Source organism: Diutina rugosa (assembly GCF_008704595.1).
Source record: "Diutina rugosa strain CBS 613 chromosome Unknown scaffold1_size794362, whole genome shotgun sequence".
Taxonomy (NCBI): domain Eukaryota; kingdom Fungi; phylum Ascomycota; class Pichiomycetes; order Serinales; family Debaryomycetaceae; genus Diutina; species Diutina rugosa.
The window spans coordinates 520,211-537,213 of record NW_022995155.1 but is presented as its reverse complement, the minus strand read 5'-3'; the positions used below and the strand labels follow the sequence as shown (position 1 = coordinate 537,213).

The window sequence follows — 17,003 nt, the reverse complement described above, 5'->3', positions numbered from 1 at the left end:
GTAGGTAAGTTAATTGCATGCATAGAATAACCTGGTGATGTCACGATGGGGAAAGGGATCAACGATGGTAAGGCCAAGTAGTAGTGGGGAGGTCAATATGAGCTGACTTTGGATCTTCACTTAATGGGCACACCAACCCACCACAGTGGTCACACTTGAACGCCCTGGTGCCACAGGCACAGAAGTAGCCGATTTTGATCTGGTACTCTCCCTGACACCCACACTTCCGCGAACACATGGTGTTAGCAGAACCCACCTGGCGACTCTACTTTTTCTACTGGAGGCCATCGGCATGCTGCCGCCGGTCGTCTCGAGGCACCTCGTGATTAGCTGGACCCGGAAATAGATAAACACCGCGAACGCAGTACGGCACCGACAATTGACGGGAGTCAGCCTGGCTAAACGAGATAAGTCTCGGCGCTTTGCCGCAACCGGTAATTGATCTTTATATATGGGCGGGGCGATTACACACCACTGCATTCACGGCACGAAACAGTGGTGACAAACACTAATTACATTTGACAATTATAGGCTAGCTCAATTGGCTAGGTGATTGACTTCAGCGAAGAGAGATCGTCTTGGATCTGCTGCAATTAACAATAGCAACGACAGTGATACATTTCATGTATGAGCCGACTCACGTTATTTGCTAACGCGTCTGCTCATTATAGTTACCTCACCCGCGCAGATCTCACGAGGCATGTCGTTACTTGTGATCAAAGACCCCGTCCACCACGATTACCGTGAGTTCATCTCCAAAGCATTCAATGCCGATGCCGGGGCGGTGGATGTGTACATCGTGGATTCCATTCGTCACGCGCCCGCTCTCAATCGAGTGCTTACCACCTACTACCAACAGCTTCGTCACCTAGCTAACCACGCTGGCAAAGGGCACGATTTCCTGATTAATGTGTGGTTTAACCAACCAAAACATTTCAATGCACAAAACTATAGCGATGTGAGGGCAGTGGAAGGTGAAGATATCGGCACTTTTGACCTGTCGGTGAAGCGCTATTCAAACACTAGCAGTTCAGGTATTGATCATGAATCAAACGGACCCGAATTCGGTTCGTTTGTATGCAGTGCCGTTGGCGGTACCTTTGACTATCTCCACGACGGCCACAAGATCCTTTTATCTTTGGCTCGGTTCCTTTGTTCAAAGAGATTGATTGTGGGGATTACAGGTCCTAAGCTTTTGCAGAACAAAAAGCACGCGGAATTTCTTCAACTGTACGCGGAACGTGAACGTTCCGTGGTCCATTTCCTTCAGAAGCTTTCGTGGGATTCGTGTCCCTACGAGATCTTTGAAATCAATGACGTGTGTGGTCCCACCGGCTATGTGCGAAATATCGACGCTCTCGTCGTTAGTGGCGAAACTCGTTCGGGAGGCGACTACGTGAACAAAGTACGTCGGGAACATGGCTTCCCTCAATTGGAGGTGGTGGTGATTGATGTGGTAGGAGAAAATGTTGATAACAGCACTTGGGAAGGCAAAATCAGCAGTACCACCATCAGAGCTTCGCTCGCTCTGCGCGTGTGAGCCCTGATTAATTGCATCATGGAGGCGCGCACCGCACTCCATCTTGCCGTTCACCCTGAGTCGGCTAAAGCAAACGCGTGAGCTACTGCTGACGCCATGAACAGCTGTGACTGGCGGAACCTTGTATGTATCATTCCTCGAATTGGTTTCTGGGAGTTGATCGCTAACTACTTTAGGATGGGTTGCTTCTCGGGGAGCTCGTGACCAAGGTGTCCGACCATTTGGAATGTCAAATATGCCTGGAAACGATGGTGGTGCCGGTTACTTGTGAGTGTGGCCATTCGTTCTGCTATGAGTGCATCTACCTGTGGTTCCAGAATAAGCTTCTGTGTCCCACCTGTAGGGCTCAAATCAATGAGAAACCCAAGCGAACAATGCAACTCCATCAGATTACCAAGTTGTTGTTTGATGTTGCCACCGATAGTATGACGGACCAAGAAGCTATAGTGAAGGCAAAAAAGATTTGGCGAGAACGCAATGACGTTTACGAACAAGCTTCCCGCGATGACTCGTTATATGGCGATCTCTTCGACCAAGCACTGACGATGATTGACGTCTCTGACGGCGTACCCCGCTGTGGAAATTGCGGCTGGGAAGTCTACGGTGAGCATTGCGAACACTGTGGTGTTCAGCTTCGCCATCCAGTGGATGAGTTTGACGCTGATGAAGATGATGTGGTCTTTTCCACTGACGACGAGCAAATACGGCTAAATGGTCGTGACAGCTATGAAAGTGATGATGGATTCGTTGTCTCCGACGAAGAGGTTCTTGATGATGCTGCTGGCGAAGCTCCCTCGATTCTGGGCGACCTGGAATTCCATGGTTTTCTGGAACATGAAGCCCACACCGACAATGAAAGACCAATTCAACTAAGTGATGATGATGATGATGACAGTGACATAGAGTTTGTTGGTGACGGACACCGTGAGTACTCCTCAGGGGAAGGTCAACGCAACCACCACATTTCGAGGGATAGTGAGTCAAATATGGTCGACCTTGATTCTCTATCCGACGAGGAACTGTTGCAAATCCACTCTGATGATGAATATGACCGCTATGATGACTTTTCTGAACGACAGAGCCATGATTCTTATGATGACGACATCCAAGGCAATCATCACTACGAAAGCCACGGGCACTACGACGACAGCCCTAATATATCCTATGAGTTGGACTCAGAGCATCTTCTGGATGATGAAGACCTACAAGGCGCCCTCAACAATTTTAATACTAATCGCCGGCGTCGTGTCATTTTGAGCGACACTGAAAGCGAGAGCGAATAAGCATCGGCAATTAGCCACGATATCATGAGTAATACACAACTTCAATGCAACTATCAGCTCACTCTTTTTTTGATTTTCCTTGCCTGTAGTCGCGCTCCTGCACACAGTTCTCAGCCAACCAGACCCCCTCGAAAACACCAAAGAATTTTCAGTAGTGTCGCATAGCATACATCCCATAATGGACCCTCAAAGAATCATCCAAAACCAAAGAAGATACCAAGCTTCCAACTTGCCCTTGTGGTTGAGAGGTAAGCAATCGAAGGCCATGGTCTACCCCTTCTACGGTTTGTTCGCCATTGCCACCGCTCTTCCCTTGTACTACACCGGCAGAGCTATCGTTGGTCTTAAGGACGAATAAACAACCTGGCACTACATAATACGAATAAACGAATCAACGAGTCAGTGTAGGTGTCAGCGGTGACAATTTGGTGCCCTCAGGTTCATCAATACCTTTGACTTTAACAGCTCAGAAATGAGTCGCTAGTTCAGCTGTGAACCGGAAATGAAAAGACAAAATGGGCGTTATTCTTGAACAAATTATTCATAATCACCAATTCTAATCATTTGCTCATTCTTCATGGTCAGTTAGACGCTATGCTCTGCGTTTCTCAAAGCCCGGAGTCAATGTCATCGTCGCACTGATTTTGCCGAGGGTGCACAGTTAACCAATATAGGAAATCAAAACCCTATATATACCATGGCACCAACTGTGTCATACAATTTTCAATCATCCATAAGATTAGTATTACGATTTAGCTATCATTATGATGTTTGTTAGACTATCTATGTTTTGGGTATAGAAATTATGCAAAATCTTCAGGGGCAATCTTGGCCTTGTCACACATGGCGCGGAAGTTGCCTCCCTTGTTGTATAACCCCCAGGGGGTACCCTTCTCAGCGACGTTCCCGTGGTCCATGACGAAGATGCGGTCGTAGTGAAGAATGGTTTTCAACCGGTGAGCAATACACAAGATGGTGCAGTGCTTGAACTCGGTGGCAATGGTTTCTTGAATGCGTTGATCGGTGTCAAAGTCAACACTCAGCGTCGCTTCGTCCAAGATAAGAATCTTGGAGTTACGGACCAAGGCACGAGCAAGGGCAAGCAATTGTTTTTCGCCCAACGAGTAGTTGGAGCCCTCGTCGTCAACCATTTGGTCCAAGTGGAAACGGTGCAAGTCTTCGTAGCCGTAAGAGTCGGGGTCGTACTTGGAGTTGCGGATGCGAATCATGGTAGCTTCGTCCAAGAGACCCAGACGACGCAATGCGTCCCACAAGACTTCGTCGTTGTACTGGTTGAAGGGGTCCAAGTTTTTGCGGACAGTACCCTGGAACAACACGGGGTCTTGGGGAATAATCAGCAACCGCAGACGTAAGTCAAAGAGCCCGATGTCAGCGATGTTGAGCCCGTCGATAGTAATCAGACCGTCTTCAAGTTCTGTGAGACGGTACAATGCGTTCATAATCGACGACTTACCGGCACCAGTCCGACCACAGATACCGACTTTTTCGCCAGGGTACACTCTAAGGTTGAAGTCGTCAAGCACGCGAGGAAGGTCGGGACGGTAACGCAAGGCGACGTTGGTGAAGGAGATGTAACCCAGAGGCGGCCAGTTGTGAGGCGGGGTCACTGTACCAAAGTACTCAGCTTCTTGAGGCAACGAGAACGCATAGTGGTGTAAACGTTCGGTGGCATTCATTTCGTTTTCCACCTGAGTCATCGCTCTCACCGTCATCGACAAGAGACCGACGATTTGCACCACATACAGCATCAACAAACCCACCAGCGACGGCAGGAGGTGGAACACTTGGTTGACACACAACATACAGATGACCAAAGCGAACGATGCCCCCAAGAGATCGAGGTTGATAGCCAACCATCTTTGGGTCAGAATGGTGACGTAGTATGCCTCGTTCTGATTGTTAATAAACTTGTCGTTGCGAGCAATGAATGTCGCTTCCTGGTGGTACAGCTGGATGGTCTGCATCCCCGTCAACGTTTCGTTGAAGTTGTTGAACACCATCGACCGTTGGATGGCTTCCAACCGCTTTACTTCACGAGAGGCCCCCTGGTAGAAGTTGGCCATCAAGAGGAAGACAAATACCAAGAAGGGGACGGCGATGGCAAACCACGGCAAGTAACAGATACACAAGATGATGGTACCGATCATCAGCGCCAACGGGAAGATACAATACTGAGCTTGTTCCCCCAATTCGTTATCCAATGAGTCAGTGTCCTTAGTGAACCGGTTCATGATCCGCCCCACCGGAGTGGAGTCCATGTAGCTCATGGGAGCGTGCAAGATGCGGCGCATGGCATTAATGTTGAGGTATTGGGCGGCATTGTTTTCGATGTAGGTCAACATCATGAACTCAGCGGCGTTGAAGATTAACGTCAAGAAGGCAAACATAATGTACAACAGCACGTACACGTTATCCAGCATGGTGGGGTAGCGTTTCTCGGTCCAGAATGACAACCAGGTGTTGGTGAAGATTTGGAAGAATGTCGCCAACATGACCAACCACACGAATAAGGGCACCGCGATCCACTTGAACTTACCCAGCCCAAGACGCAAGTACTCCTTGTAAATGTTCCAGCCAATGGCATTGACAGCTTTTTCTTCCTCACGCATCAGCTTACCGATCATGTTACGGTTGTCGTCTGACAACACGCGGGCGATGGCCGCCAGGTTGTCCACCGGCAACTCTTCACGGAATTCGTTGACGTCGATGTGCAGCAAACGCAGCACCTGGCCACCAGTGTTGCCGGCGGTCCACAGCTCACGGATTTCCTGGTCGACATTGTTTTCGACCAAGGTCCGGAACCCAGGGTTCAGCAGCAAAAGGCGGTCAGGAGTGCCGACGTCAATCAGCCCGTCACCGTTGAGGAACACGACACGGTCAGCAGCTTCAAGCACCAGTAACTGGTGGGTAGCGAGCACCACGGTCTTGTTGACCAATAGCCCCTGAAATAAATAAGTAATGATGTGTTTAGCGACACGGGAGTCAACAGCGGAAAGGACATCGTCGAACAAGAGGATGGGGGCTTGGGCGTAGCAGGCACGAGCCAAGGCCACCCGGGCCTTTTGACCACCAGAGAGGGTGACACCCCGTTCACCGATTTCGGTACGGTCACCACCAGGCATCATCAAGATATCTTCTTCGAGGGCACAGGCAAAGATCACTTCCTTGTACAAGTCTTCGTCATAAGGAGCGCCGAAGAGGATGTTGTCACGGATGGTGGAGTTTTGGATCCACGGCTCCAGGCAGAAGATAGTGTTAGCCTTGACTTCATAGTCAGCCGTCAGCGGGTTTTCCAACTTCATCAGCCCCGCGAGGGCGTTAAGAAGCGACAGCTTACCCAGACCAATCAGCCCACACACCATGATGAACTCACCCTTGTCGATCACCAAGTTCAAGTCCAACAACCCGGGGAAATTGCTCTCGCGGTCCAGCCCCGACAGCCCCAACGACTCCACCGATCCCTCGATGGCGTACTCTTTCTCCCCGTAGATGTTGCGACGCTGGCGACGTTGGCGTTCAAGCATGCGGTGTTGGCGGCGCTCAAACTTGCGGCGTTCACGCTCGAGGCGTTGGAGTTCCTTGTACCCTTCTAAAGTGTCTTTTTTCGCCCACAAGTTGTTGTTCAAGTCGTCGTGGAATTGTTCCCAGATGAAGTTGGCGTTGCGAATGACGATGATGGGGTCGCCGGGGGCCACCAGCTTTTCGTTGATGCGCTTCTGCTGGTACTCGCCTTCCTCAGCCAGGAGGTAGTCAGTGCACCGCTTGAAGCCAATGAGGGCATCGGCGCCGGTGGCAAGGGCGTAGGGCACCATCAAGATTGCCTGGGCAAGGATGGTGAACAACAGCAACGCCGAGAACGTGTAGGCGGGGGCCTTCATCCGGTTGGTGCGCCACATGACCACGAACAGCAACATCGACGTCAATGACGGCAAACTGACGGCGTAGGCGGCGATGACGTTACGCAACAGCTTAATCTTGAACACTTCCTTCATCTCTCTGTTTCTCGTTTCGGTCAACATGTGTTTGTAGGCCATTTCCCACGCGTAAAACTTGATGATCTTGATGTTTGTCACCACTTCCCGGATCAAGTTGATCCGCTCGTCGGTGTGGATGACGGCCCGACGACGGAAAGTGTAAAGGAACCCCGCTAACAACACGCAGAGGACGAGGGACGCGAGGAAAAGACCGAGACCGACGAGGGCGGGGACGCCAATGTAGATGACGAGAATGATGATCAGAATGCAAATACACACGGGGAAACAGATGAGGAATGGTTGGAAGCCAAGGGCAAGATCGATCTTGGCCAAGTCGGTCGCCATCAATGACGTGATCCGCCCGCGAGGGAACATGTAGCGGGACTTCGCCAGCAACTTGAACAGCTTGAGCAACACCGCTTTAGTGAGCACGGCTTTGGTCATGGCACCCGTCATCATGGCGTCGTGGAAGAAGTGGTTGAGCGCCACCCCATTAAAAAGCACCATCAACACCACGCCAAAGGTGAGACCGATACCCCGGTTGTTGGTGTGGTAGACCCCGAAAGCTCGGTACTGGACGAAGGCAATCAACTCCTTGGTAATCAAGGGAGAGAGCGTTTGACAGGCGAAACAAAGCAGCAACCACACGCACAGCATGGTGTATTGCCATTTGAACGTCAAGAACACCGCCCAGATCACCGTCCACGGCGCCCACTTAAAGTTCAGCAAGTCTGGGTATTTCTTCAAGTGGTCCTTTTCCTGTTTCTCCAACAACTTATTGAGCTCGTACTCGAATTTTTGGTACATTTCTTGCACCGTCATTTTCCTCGGGAGAAGCCACAAGTCCAGCGGCACTAAGGTGCGCTGGTAGCCTTTGTACAAGATGGGGAACACCCACCAGAACCCTGCCTGCATGAACACGTTGGTCTTGTGCCACGGGTACTCGGTGCGGTCTTCTTCTCTGGTGATCGGGGGGACCTTTTTGGGGAATAACCACGAAAACATCCGCTTAGCTCGCTTAATCGGCGGTGTGGCGGGTTTAGCTTTGATCGAGCCGGCAGCGCCATCATCCGGAAGCTCGGATAAGGTGTCGTCATCGTAGTAGTCGTCAACAGAGTACTGGGGCAAGTCGGGCGACGAGTATGCCGCCGGCGGCAGCCGCAACAGATCTTCCAGCGACGCGAACAGCGAGCCGTCCAGCGGTGCCGTTCTGTGGTAGTTGTGGTATTGGTGATGTGACACCTGGATGTGGTGGGGTTGAAGCCTCCGGGTATGGGCGTTGGCGGGAGGCGACGGCGTCATCATATTGTCGGAGATGCGGTCGAAGTGGTTGAGTTCCAGGTCGGAGGACGAGAAGGATGTGCGTCGAGTGGATGCCCCTGGGGTATAGCGGGGTGTATAAGTCATATTCCACCTCTGCAGCCTTGCTTTCGGACCATCGCTAGGAATATATACCCCCCTCACCCATCTTTCCCCAGATAGGAAGGTGACTCAGCGCGGGGCTCAAAACTTTAACTGGAAGCGACCTTGTGCAACACAAAACCGCGGTACGATGAGACCTGCCAATGACACCTTGTCTAGACACTTAGTGGCAACCGGTACCCCGGCCCGGTGATGTAATGGGGCTATTGTCGTACGACGGTTAGCCTAACCCTAAGCAAGAATCGGACCTCGCCTCCTGGAATACGGTCGCCCTCCGTTTGTGGCTATAGCCTAGTGCGGCACCTAGCGAATAAGTTTTTTGCGGGATGCGATCGGGGGAGGCACGGCTACAAAATTGGAGAGAGAGGGGGGGCGTATTTTGCGGTGGTATCTCTGGGGATCGGCACCCTGTGTAGGGGCGGTAGTGGTACCCCTTGCCCACTGCACACCGCAGTGCTGAGATCTTTAATTGCTTATTCCGTCGATGACAGGGTGGGGTGCGGTGGCGACGTGAGTGGCGGGGTTACCGTTCGCGGACAAAAACTACGCTTGCAGATTGTTTTGATTTTTAGTAGGTAAAAAATGGGGTATCAGGGTTAGGCGGCCCTGAAACCCAACCACGTTCGATTTCATCAATACCGATTGATGAACATAACCGCATTGGGGACGCTAGGCGAAGCTGATTGATTGCAATCGCCTTACAAGAAGTTGGGCCCGTTGCCGTAGCCGCCAGGAGCGAAGCCGCCGCCAGAGCCAGGGGGGCCGCCACCAAACCCGCGCCCCATACCACCACCAAGCCCACCAAGGCCGCTGGTCTGGTCAAAGTGTTGTCCGGGGTCGCTAGGGTCGTCGTAGCGCGCACCAGGCGGCGCCGGGTGGCCGTGGCGCCCTCCGCCACGGAAGAGCGGGTGGTTCATCAGGGGGATCATGCCGCCGTCATCGTCGCCGCCCAAGCCACCGGTAAGGGGGTTGAAGCGACGGGGATCGACGGGATCCAAGTCACGGCTGCCGATCAGGGGTATCCCCAGCAAGTGCGGTTGGGGCATGCCTGGGGCGCCTAGCATCTGGAGCTCGTCGTCAAACCGGGGCCGGTCGTCGTCAGGCTGAGGCTGTGATTGTGATTGTTGTTGAGGGGGGCGTGAGGATAAGTCGCTCTCGGGGCGCCATTGGCGCTCAGTGGGTGTCGGGTTCCCTCGTCTCTGGTCGCCAGACCCCAGTTGAGTGGCGCCAGCAACATCGACGTGGTGACTCAGTAACAATTGCTCGATCTTTTGCTTGACGTCGTCACCGGGTTTGATTTGCGTCAGTTTGACGTTGTCGCCATCAATGGCCGTGACAAGCACCAGGGGCGCGGTGTTGGTGGCGACGATCTCGAGGTTGCGGAGGGAGTACTTGGCTACCGAGGCATCGTGGGTGGTGGCCGTGGCACCGACATCCTTAAGGGTGGACTGCACTGATTCGAAAAGGCTGGGCAGCATGGTGTAGCGGTGTTGGCAAGGCAATCACCCATTGTAGTAGCTCCGGCCTCCATGTTCGTTGCCGTACTGCAGGTAAGCCCTCCCATTTTGAGGGAGTGCGATAGCTGGGGTAGTCCTAAACCCAAGAGTATATATATATACAACAAGGGAAATGGTATAGCAATTTGTAGGGGATAGAGTCCCATTGACAAATGGTGAAACTTATATGTGGATTTCATCTCGCGACGCCTAGGAATCGAAACCCCGTTTGAAGTTAGAGATCAGTGGGATATCTTTAAAAATTGTGAAAAAGTTATGATTACTGAGTCGAAAGGCAATATTAAGACCTAATGAAAGCTGCTATTTTACTGCTAGTCATTATGATCTTTACTTGAGTCGACGTGTTCATCGAATAAGCACAAAGCGGTCGGCATTACAAATTCATCTCGACGAGGTTACAAATCGGGGGTTTGCGACGACTATCCATTGAGAGCGCTCGTATCCTGATCACAATAAGATTGGTAGTTAGGGGCGTTTTTGTGCGGGACACGACCGCCACCGTTGGCAAAGGGTCCAATGGCTTAAGCGGTTTACTGTTTAATCAGCTGCCACAAAAGCTTACGCTCCGTCATGGTTGCCCCCGTTTGCCAAACGTCTACGACTCGGAAACACCAAAAAGTGGTGACGGGCTCATTCATAACAATGCGAGGAGCCCCCTGGCAGAGCCACACCTGACAACCGTATCGCGGGCGTCAATAATTAGTAAATTGTCAGCCTTACACCCCTGAACCTGGCTTTAAACCGCAAACCACGCCTACACGGTAGCCACGACGTCGCCCGACCACTTACCCTTGCCGTGGCTCCCGCCCCACGCCGCCCGATGCCGTGGCTATAAAAAAAACTGCGTCCTGCGCATCTCGCCGAGGACCCGGCGATTATGGGCGCGGCCCCCCTGGTTGCTAGCTCGCTTCGGCAACCCACCACCCAATGATCGGGGAAGCAACGACCACCACCACGCACCATCGTAAATCCACACCCTCCAAGAGATGAAACACGGTAGAGCGTAGACACCATGACGTGGACTGGTCACACTCATACTCTCGCCCGCCCCAAATCCGCCGGTTTGCCCGAGGGCAAGGTCACAAGGTCATCCTCCGCCTCGCATGGGAGATATCGCAGACCACTCACCCTGTGCCGCTGGCGTTGACAAACGCTGAGGCCGCTTCTCCGCAAAATCAGTCAATAATATATATAATAGCGGCAGCCACCAGCCGAGTAAATTTGGGGAAAAGTTTGTTACTGCCAACTAAGGTTAGAAATCACCGCATCTCATCCTAGTGTCGTCGATCCATTATCCCCCACTTTCTTCGTCGTCGTTTCTGTTATCGCCGGACCCCCACTTGCCGTTTGCAACCATAAGCCTAGTGTGCGAGTTTTGTGAGCAAAAAAAGATTTATCACCTCCGTTGTCCCTTGGCCTCACCGTCGCGAACTTTATCCCACGCAAGCGGCAAAAATTGACCCTTGGGTTCTCTGTTACACCACTTTTGTTTGCTGATACCGCCTGTGGTTTGTCCAAACTGCTCACGTTAGCCCGCCACACCGTCAACTTGTCTTGGGCTCGAAATGACGACCCACATGCCGTTAATCTACTCATTCCCCCTCTTTGAGGGGGTGGCCGAGGCCGTGGCTGACCACGTCATCCTGGCCCAGAACTTCACCCTTTACAACACCACCGACAGCCGCCAGATCGCGTTTATCAAGGAAAACCTGGCCGCGATGCACCTGGCGCTGAGTCTGGTGCTGATGGTGCCGCTGGCGCTGGAGGCCAGTACCAACGGCGGCAGCCGCCGCAAGGAAAAGAAGAAGAAGGCCGAGGTTCGCTTCAAAATCGCCATTCTGGGCGGGTCCCTCATCAAAATCTTGAAAGAAGGTTTGATGCACCGACAAGAGTACATCGAGTGGGACAAGTGGGACATCTACTTTGCCGACGAACGGTTAGTCCCCTTTGACCTGCCCGACTCCAACTATGGCCAAGCCAAACGCGAGATTTTCGATAAGATCGAAGGCCCCAAGCCCAATGTATACCACATCGACGAGCTGTTGATTAATGATCCCCAGGAATGCGCTGACGCTTACGAGAAGACCTTGATCAACAATTTTGCTCGCAAAGATTCGGTAAAGTTGCCCTGTTTTGATTGCATTTTACTTGGGTGTGCCCCAGATGGCCACGTTGCCAGTTTGTTCCCCAACCACAACGAGCAGTTGCGCGAGAAGTTGGCGTGGGTGATCCCGGTGGAAGATGCCCCCGTGGGTCCCGCCAACCGGATAACATTGACCATCCCCGTTATTTGCCACGCCAACCGTGTCACTTTTGTGGTTGAAGGTTTGACTAAAGCCCCCATTATCCGCACCATTATGGAAAGACCGGAAAAGGGATTGCCGCTGCTGATTGTCAATGAGTCTGCTGCCGGGAAAGTGGTCTGGTTTGTTGATGAGGATGCGTTGAAAGAATGCTACGACGTGTCGAAGAAAAAGTACAAGTGGTTGACCCTTGAAGAGGAGTCGGCCTAATAAACCTACAAACGCGTCAATTTCCTTTTGTATATTAGAACATGAAATACACATTAAGCTTCCCCCGTCACCACAAGCTCCTCGGGAGCCTTGTCGCCCCATTCCAGCCACAGGCCGTCGTAGACTCTCACCGGCACGTCGAGACCAAGCACGTTTTGAATGGCGAACTTGACGATGACGGCAGTGGTGCCCGACCCACACAGCACGATCACTTCCTTGTGAGGGCCAAGGAAGGCTTCCGCCGAGGTGGCGTCGATGCCAATATCGGCAAACGCCTTAACCAAGTCTTGCTTCGACTTAAATGTCTTGTCTTCGTTAAGAAGCTTGGGGAAAGGGAGGTTTTTCGATCTCGGAATGTGACCCAGCTTCACGCCAGGACGAGGCTCGGGGGTCTCGGCAGTGAAGCGGGCGTGGGGACGAGCGTCGAGCAAGATCACCTCGGAACCCACCTTGCCGTCCTCAACCAACTTAAGCAATTCGTCGTATTCAATCACCTGTTGTTCGTAGTTTTGCTTAAACTCTTCTTCAGGGATCACCTCGTAGTCACTGGCAGGCAATGGGGTGACGTTATCGACCTTGGAGTCATCAATGGGGTAGCCGTGCAGTTCGTAGGCAAGGTAGTTGTCCAAGACATACACCTTAGGGTGGCCGTACAACGACAACGTCCACGCGGCACGGGGACCCAGGAACGTCCCCTGGCGGTCGTACACGACAAGCTTGTCGTCCTTATTGATCCCCAACGCGTCCATGGCAAGCTTAAACTGCTGGAGCAGAGGCAACATGTGGGGGTATTTCAGTTCCGACGCCACTTTGTCCAAATCAAAGTAGACGGCGCCGGCAATGCGCTGGCGTTTGAATTCATCCACCGCCAGCTTGGCCACGTTGGGGAGGTACCAGGTGGCGTCCAATGGCACCACTCTCACCCCGTGCTTGCTCTGTTGCAACGCTCTGAACGCTCCCGGGGTGATGGTGGTGAAAAACTTGCTCATATCGTCGTCACTGGCCATCCAACTTATCGGAGCGGATTATTTGTCTTCCTTTAGTGGTTAACCCTGCGGGGGTGCAGGAGCCGCGAGGCCTGTGTCTATTGCCGCGATCGGCAGGTGGAGGGCGAGAGAGGGTTTGTTAAGCGACCGGGGTTTGCCGAGGGTTAGGGGCTTAGAAATTCAAGGAAGGCCGAGTGCATTTTGTGATGTCGCCCCCAAGCTATAGGGGGGCGGATAAGGTACACCCACAATTGGCAAATTTATGCGGACTCTTGAGGGAAGGTTTCTCGGAAGTGTGGCGCCGGTGTCGTTCGTTCGCCTGAATGTGCCCCGCGCCGTCATATGTCGGAATATCTAACGAGGACAACTCAACAATTTTCTTGAATTATGGGAGACGGATGACCACAGCGGCACTTCGGAGTATGCCATCAAAAAGAAAACGTTCCCCACATCACGGTTTCTCCACGTCACGGTGTTTGCGTAATTTAGCAAGGTTTTTCCGCAAATGACCCCCGAAAACGCTCTCCACACATACCCCTCATTAAGTAAGTCGCAAGTGTACCTCCGTACTCCGACTTTTCCGTGTTTTCCCGTGACTTATCTGACCCTTATAGGGGTGACATACATACCACAAATTAAAGTAGCTACCGAAGAAGCTGTGCGTAATGAGCAAAAGGCTGATTTCACCCGCAAACGGGCAAGCAATGCCAATCGTAGCATATTGTTAAAAAAGCGTAAATAAAAAATTTCAAGAATGACTTCGTGGCCCAGTGGTTAAGGCGTGCGACTGTTAATCGCAAGATCGGGAGTTCAATCCTCCCCGAGGTCGTCTTTTTCTAATTGCGACAAGTAATGGCGATTTTTTTTGTCATATCAGCAACGAACCTTTTTGCGCCATGACACACTATCTCTCTCGTATTGGTCCGCAACTAAGATAAATCGCTCATCCGGTTATCTCCTGAGTGAAAATTCTTGCTTCGGAGCTAAGCGAACAGTGCATGTGAACTGATAAGACTAGCATTTGTCAAAGGTGATAAATGTGCCCATTGTGACGAAGCTCGCCTCAAGGGGCGTCCATTTGGTAACAATAAACATATTTCTCCGGGGTCAGATGCGATTTTTCATATGCAAGGCATTGTTGTGGAGATTCTAGAACCCCCACTGTGGCAGCGATGAGATGAGGCGTCACCATTGTGGTAACGCAATAATTGATGCATTTTAGTCAACTTCCATATGCCAGGCTATACGGCGTTAAGGCCTACAGCAAACGATAGCTAGCCAATGTAATGTTCATTTTCATCCAAAACCTATACCCAAACCATAAATCGTAATAAATAATGCTCTAGTAAGTACCAGTGTAACCAGGGATGTCCTGCCAATGATTAACGCACTTCAGATCAACACCGGTAAGCCAAGGATGGTTTAAAAGCAGCGAGCAATCGTAACGCTCTTCTAAGTTGAGTTTTAAGCACTTGCTGATAAAGTCACTCATCATCTTCACCTCGTCGTCACGCTCAAACTTGTACTTTTCAACAAACACATCTTCCAAGCCCCAGAATTTGAGGTTGTCGATGTGCTTAAGCGCCGTTTGTTGCGAGTGGGGGTCGATCTTGAAGTACTTTGAGGTGTACTTACAGTCGAGCAAATATTGATCCAGAGGATACTCCCCTAACAATTCAATCACTTGGGCCAAGTGGTCCTCATCTTTGTCGTAAAATTTGCCCTCGTGAGGGTCAAACAAGTAGTCACCGGTGATTAATTCAAAGATGATACACCCTAACAGCCACAAGTCCGTCAGAGCACCCCAAGTCTTGTAACGCAAAATGACTTCAGGCAGTCGGTATTGGCGAGTTTGAATCAGATTGGTAAAATGCTTATGCGCAAACGTACCATTGCCCAAGTCAGCAATTTTGACGCTGATGAGGTCACCTTCACCCGGCAAGTCCCACAGAGAGCCCATAGTGTTGCTGGGGCTGTTGTACAAGGATGACAGCTGGGTCAGGTTCGGTCCCGCCAGAGCACTTCCGAAGCTGAAGTCCTTAAAAGTGACGCTTTGACCCGTCGAGCTCGCAGAACGCGACAACGGCTTCAGGCACCGCACGGGGCAGGAACCACAAGCCGTCATCAGATTCTTTGAGAGACGGTAGCTGCCGTATTCACTCAGCAGACCGACGCTGTTGTGACGGTTTACCAGGCGTTGGCGCAGTTTGCGGGTCAGGACGGCCAGGTCCAGACGCTTTCTTTGATATTCTTGAAGTTTGCTGTGTTCCAACTCCTTCAAAAAGTCATTAATGCCCTTAATTTCCACAAGAATGTTTTCGGGCTTGAGGTCGGTGTGAATCACCCCGCAGTGGTGCATGTAATTAATAGCTTGAAGCAATTGTTGGACAATCTGCTTGACCAAGGGAAGAGGGAGCCCCCCTGCGGTGCGTTTGAAATGCTGAAGTGCTGTGTGAAGCGAAGTTTGGTCCGAGCTACCCACCAACGATGGCAGTCCTGCCAGGTCGATACTCAGGGTAGTCAGCAGTTGTGACAGAGCCTTTTTCGGCGATCGAAGACCCAAAGAAAGCATCAGCTTCGTCAGCTTCTTCAAGGGGTCCCACTTGCCAAACTTGAAATTGCCTTGACACTGTTGACCATTAGGTTCATCATCGATGCGGGGCGGGCTCTGTTGCAATTGGAGGTTGATGTGCTTGTACTTGTAGATGAGATGCAAGATGTTCTCGCCAAGAAGTTCAAACACCATGCAAATGTGGTTACCGTGGGGACCGGTGACGGTGAAGTCGTCCAACAACTTCATCATGTGGGCGTATCCGGGGTGGTCCTCAGGGGCGTCGTCGTCGTCGTTACCGTACTTGTCGAAGTAAGCCAAGTGTTCATCGGTCAAATGGTCACCGTAACGTTTAGGGTTTTGTAAAGTCTTAAGCAAGCGGATTTCGTCTTCAGCAGCCTCCTTGTAGTTCTTGTTCAGCTTAACAAACTTGATGGCGACGTAGTCTTCAAGGGGTTCTTCGTCCTCATCGATGACCTTCGCCAACCACACGGTGGAGAAGTGGCCCCAACCAAGCTTGCGCAAAATCACGTACTGCCGGGAGGGGTAATGCTCGGAGAAGTAAACTTCACCCTTGGACACAGGGTGGTAGCCACCGTATTTGTATTCATGCACCAGTTCTTCGTTTTTGGGGTCGTAATTAATGTCCAGGTCGCTGTCGCTGAGCCAGGCGACGGGGTCCATGGTGGGGTCGTGTTCGATGTCATCGTCGCTGTACTCGTCACTAGAATCATCCTGGTGGACGATGACGGTCAGACTGCGGCGCTTTTTGAGCATGCCCAAAAGGTTTTGTTTAACGCCGACGGCCAAGTCATCCTCCATGGTCATTTCCAGGTTCTGTAAGGACACGCACTCGGTGACAAACTCGGGGTAGTAGCCTTCGGGGCCATTGGAGCCGTTCAGTTCGACCACAGTAAGCTGGGAGGGGTCCAGCGCCAACGGCGGCTGAGGAGCAGGTTGCTGGGGCACGTTGCCGCTGAACCGGCGAAAGATTCCCATCATCAGAAACCGGCGCCGGTCTGGGGCAGGTTCGTCTCTCCCGTTGACCACGAGCATCGCGTTAGGGTTTGCTGGCAGATCAGTTTGTTAGGTTGGGGGGGTGCAAAAGATTCCGGGATTTTTTGTTTCTTTCGCGCGGTTATATGGTTGGCGCCAGGTGATACTGTGGAGAGGAATATTTGATGCCGTATCGATTG

The 17,003-nt window shown here is 51.8% G+C and overlaps 7 protein-coding genes across 7 annotated transcripts; 3 read left to right on the top strand and 4 right to left on the bottom strand. All coding sequences in view use genetic code 12, as the record gives it.

Moving 5' to 3' along the window:
* Positions 1–700: 700 nt before the first annotated feature.
* On the top strand, positions 701–1,540 carry DIURU_003540 (putative pantetheine-phosphate adenylyltransferase; the record flags this gene model as incomplete). Its single annotated transcript, XM_034156314.1, has 1 exon — positions 701–1,540. The coding sequence occupies one exon, from the start codon at positions 701–703 to the stop codon at positions 1,538–1,540; it is 840 nt and encodes a 279-aa protein (XP_034011793.1).
* A 374-nt stretch (positions 1,541–1,914) lies between these two features.
* Positions 1,915–2,823, top strand: DIURU_003539 (uncharacterized protein; the record flags this gene model as incomplete). The annotated part of the gene is made up of 1 exon (XM_034156312.1): positions 1,915–2,823. The coding sequence occupies one exon, from the start codon at positions 1,915–1,917 to the stop codon at positions 2,821–2,823; it is 909 nt and encodes a 302-aa protein (XP_034011792.1).
* An 803-nt stretch (positions 2,824–3,626) lies between these two features.
* DIURU_003538 (uncharacterized protein) lies at positions 3,627–8,123 on the bottom strand (the record flags this gene model as incomplete). Its single annotated transcript, XM_034156311.1, has 1 exon — positions 3,627–8,123. One exon carries the CDS (start codon positions 8,121–8,123, stop codon positions 3,627–3,629), a length of 4,497 nt encoding a protein of 1,498 aa, XP_034011791.1.
* Positions 8,124–8,938: 815 nt separating this feature from the next.
* On the bottom strand, positions 8,939–9,718 carry DIURU_003537 (uncharacterized protein; the record flags this gene model as incomplete). The annotated part of the gene is made up of 1 exon (XM_034156310.1): positions 8,939–9,718. The coding sequence occupies one exon, from the start codon at positions 9,716–9,718 to the stop codon at positions 8,939–8,941; it is 780 nt and encodes a 259-aa protein (XP_034011790.1).
* Positions 9,719–11,322: 1,604 nt separating this feature from the next.
* DIURU_003536 (uncharacterized protein) lies at positions 11,323–12,270 on the top strand (the record flags this gene model as incomplete). The annotated part of the gene is made up of 1 exon (XM_034156309.1): positions 11,323–12,270. The coding sequence occupies one exon, from the start codon at positions 11,323–11,325 to the stop codon at positions 12,268–12,270; it is 948 nt and encodes a 315-aa protein (XP_034011789.1).
* A 53-nt stretch (positions 12,271–12,323) lies between these two features.
* On the bottom strand, positions 12,324–13,277 carry DIURU_003535 (thiosulfate sulfurtransferase; the record flags this gene model as incomplete). Its single annotated transcript, XM_034156308.1, has 1 exon — positions 12,324–13,277. The coding sequence occupies one exon, from the start codon at positions 13,275–13,277 to the stop codon at positions 12,324–12,326; it is 954 nt and encodes a 317-aa protein (XP_034011788.1).
* Positions 13,278–14,598: 1,321 nt separating this feature from the next.
* DIURU_003534 (uncharacterized protein) lies at positions 14,599–16,863 on the bottom strand (the record flags this gene model as incomplete). The annotated part of the gene is made up of 1 exon (XM_034156307.1): positions 14,599–16,863. The coding sequence occupies one exon, from the start codon at positions 16,861–16,863 to the stop codon at positions 14,599–14,601; it is 2,265 nt and encodes a 754-aa protein (XP_034011787.1).
* Between the last annotated feature and the right edge of the window lie 140 nt (positions 16,864–17,003).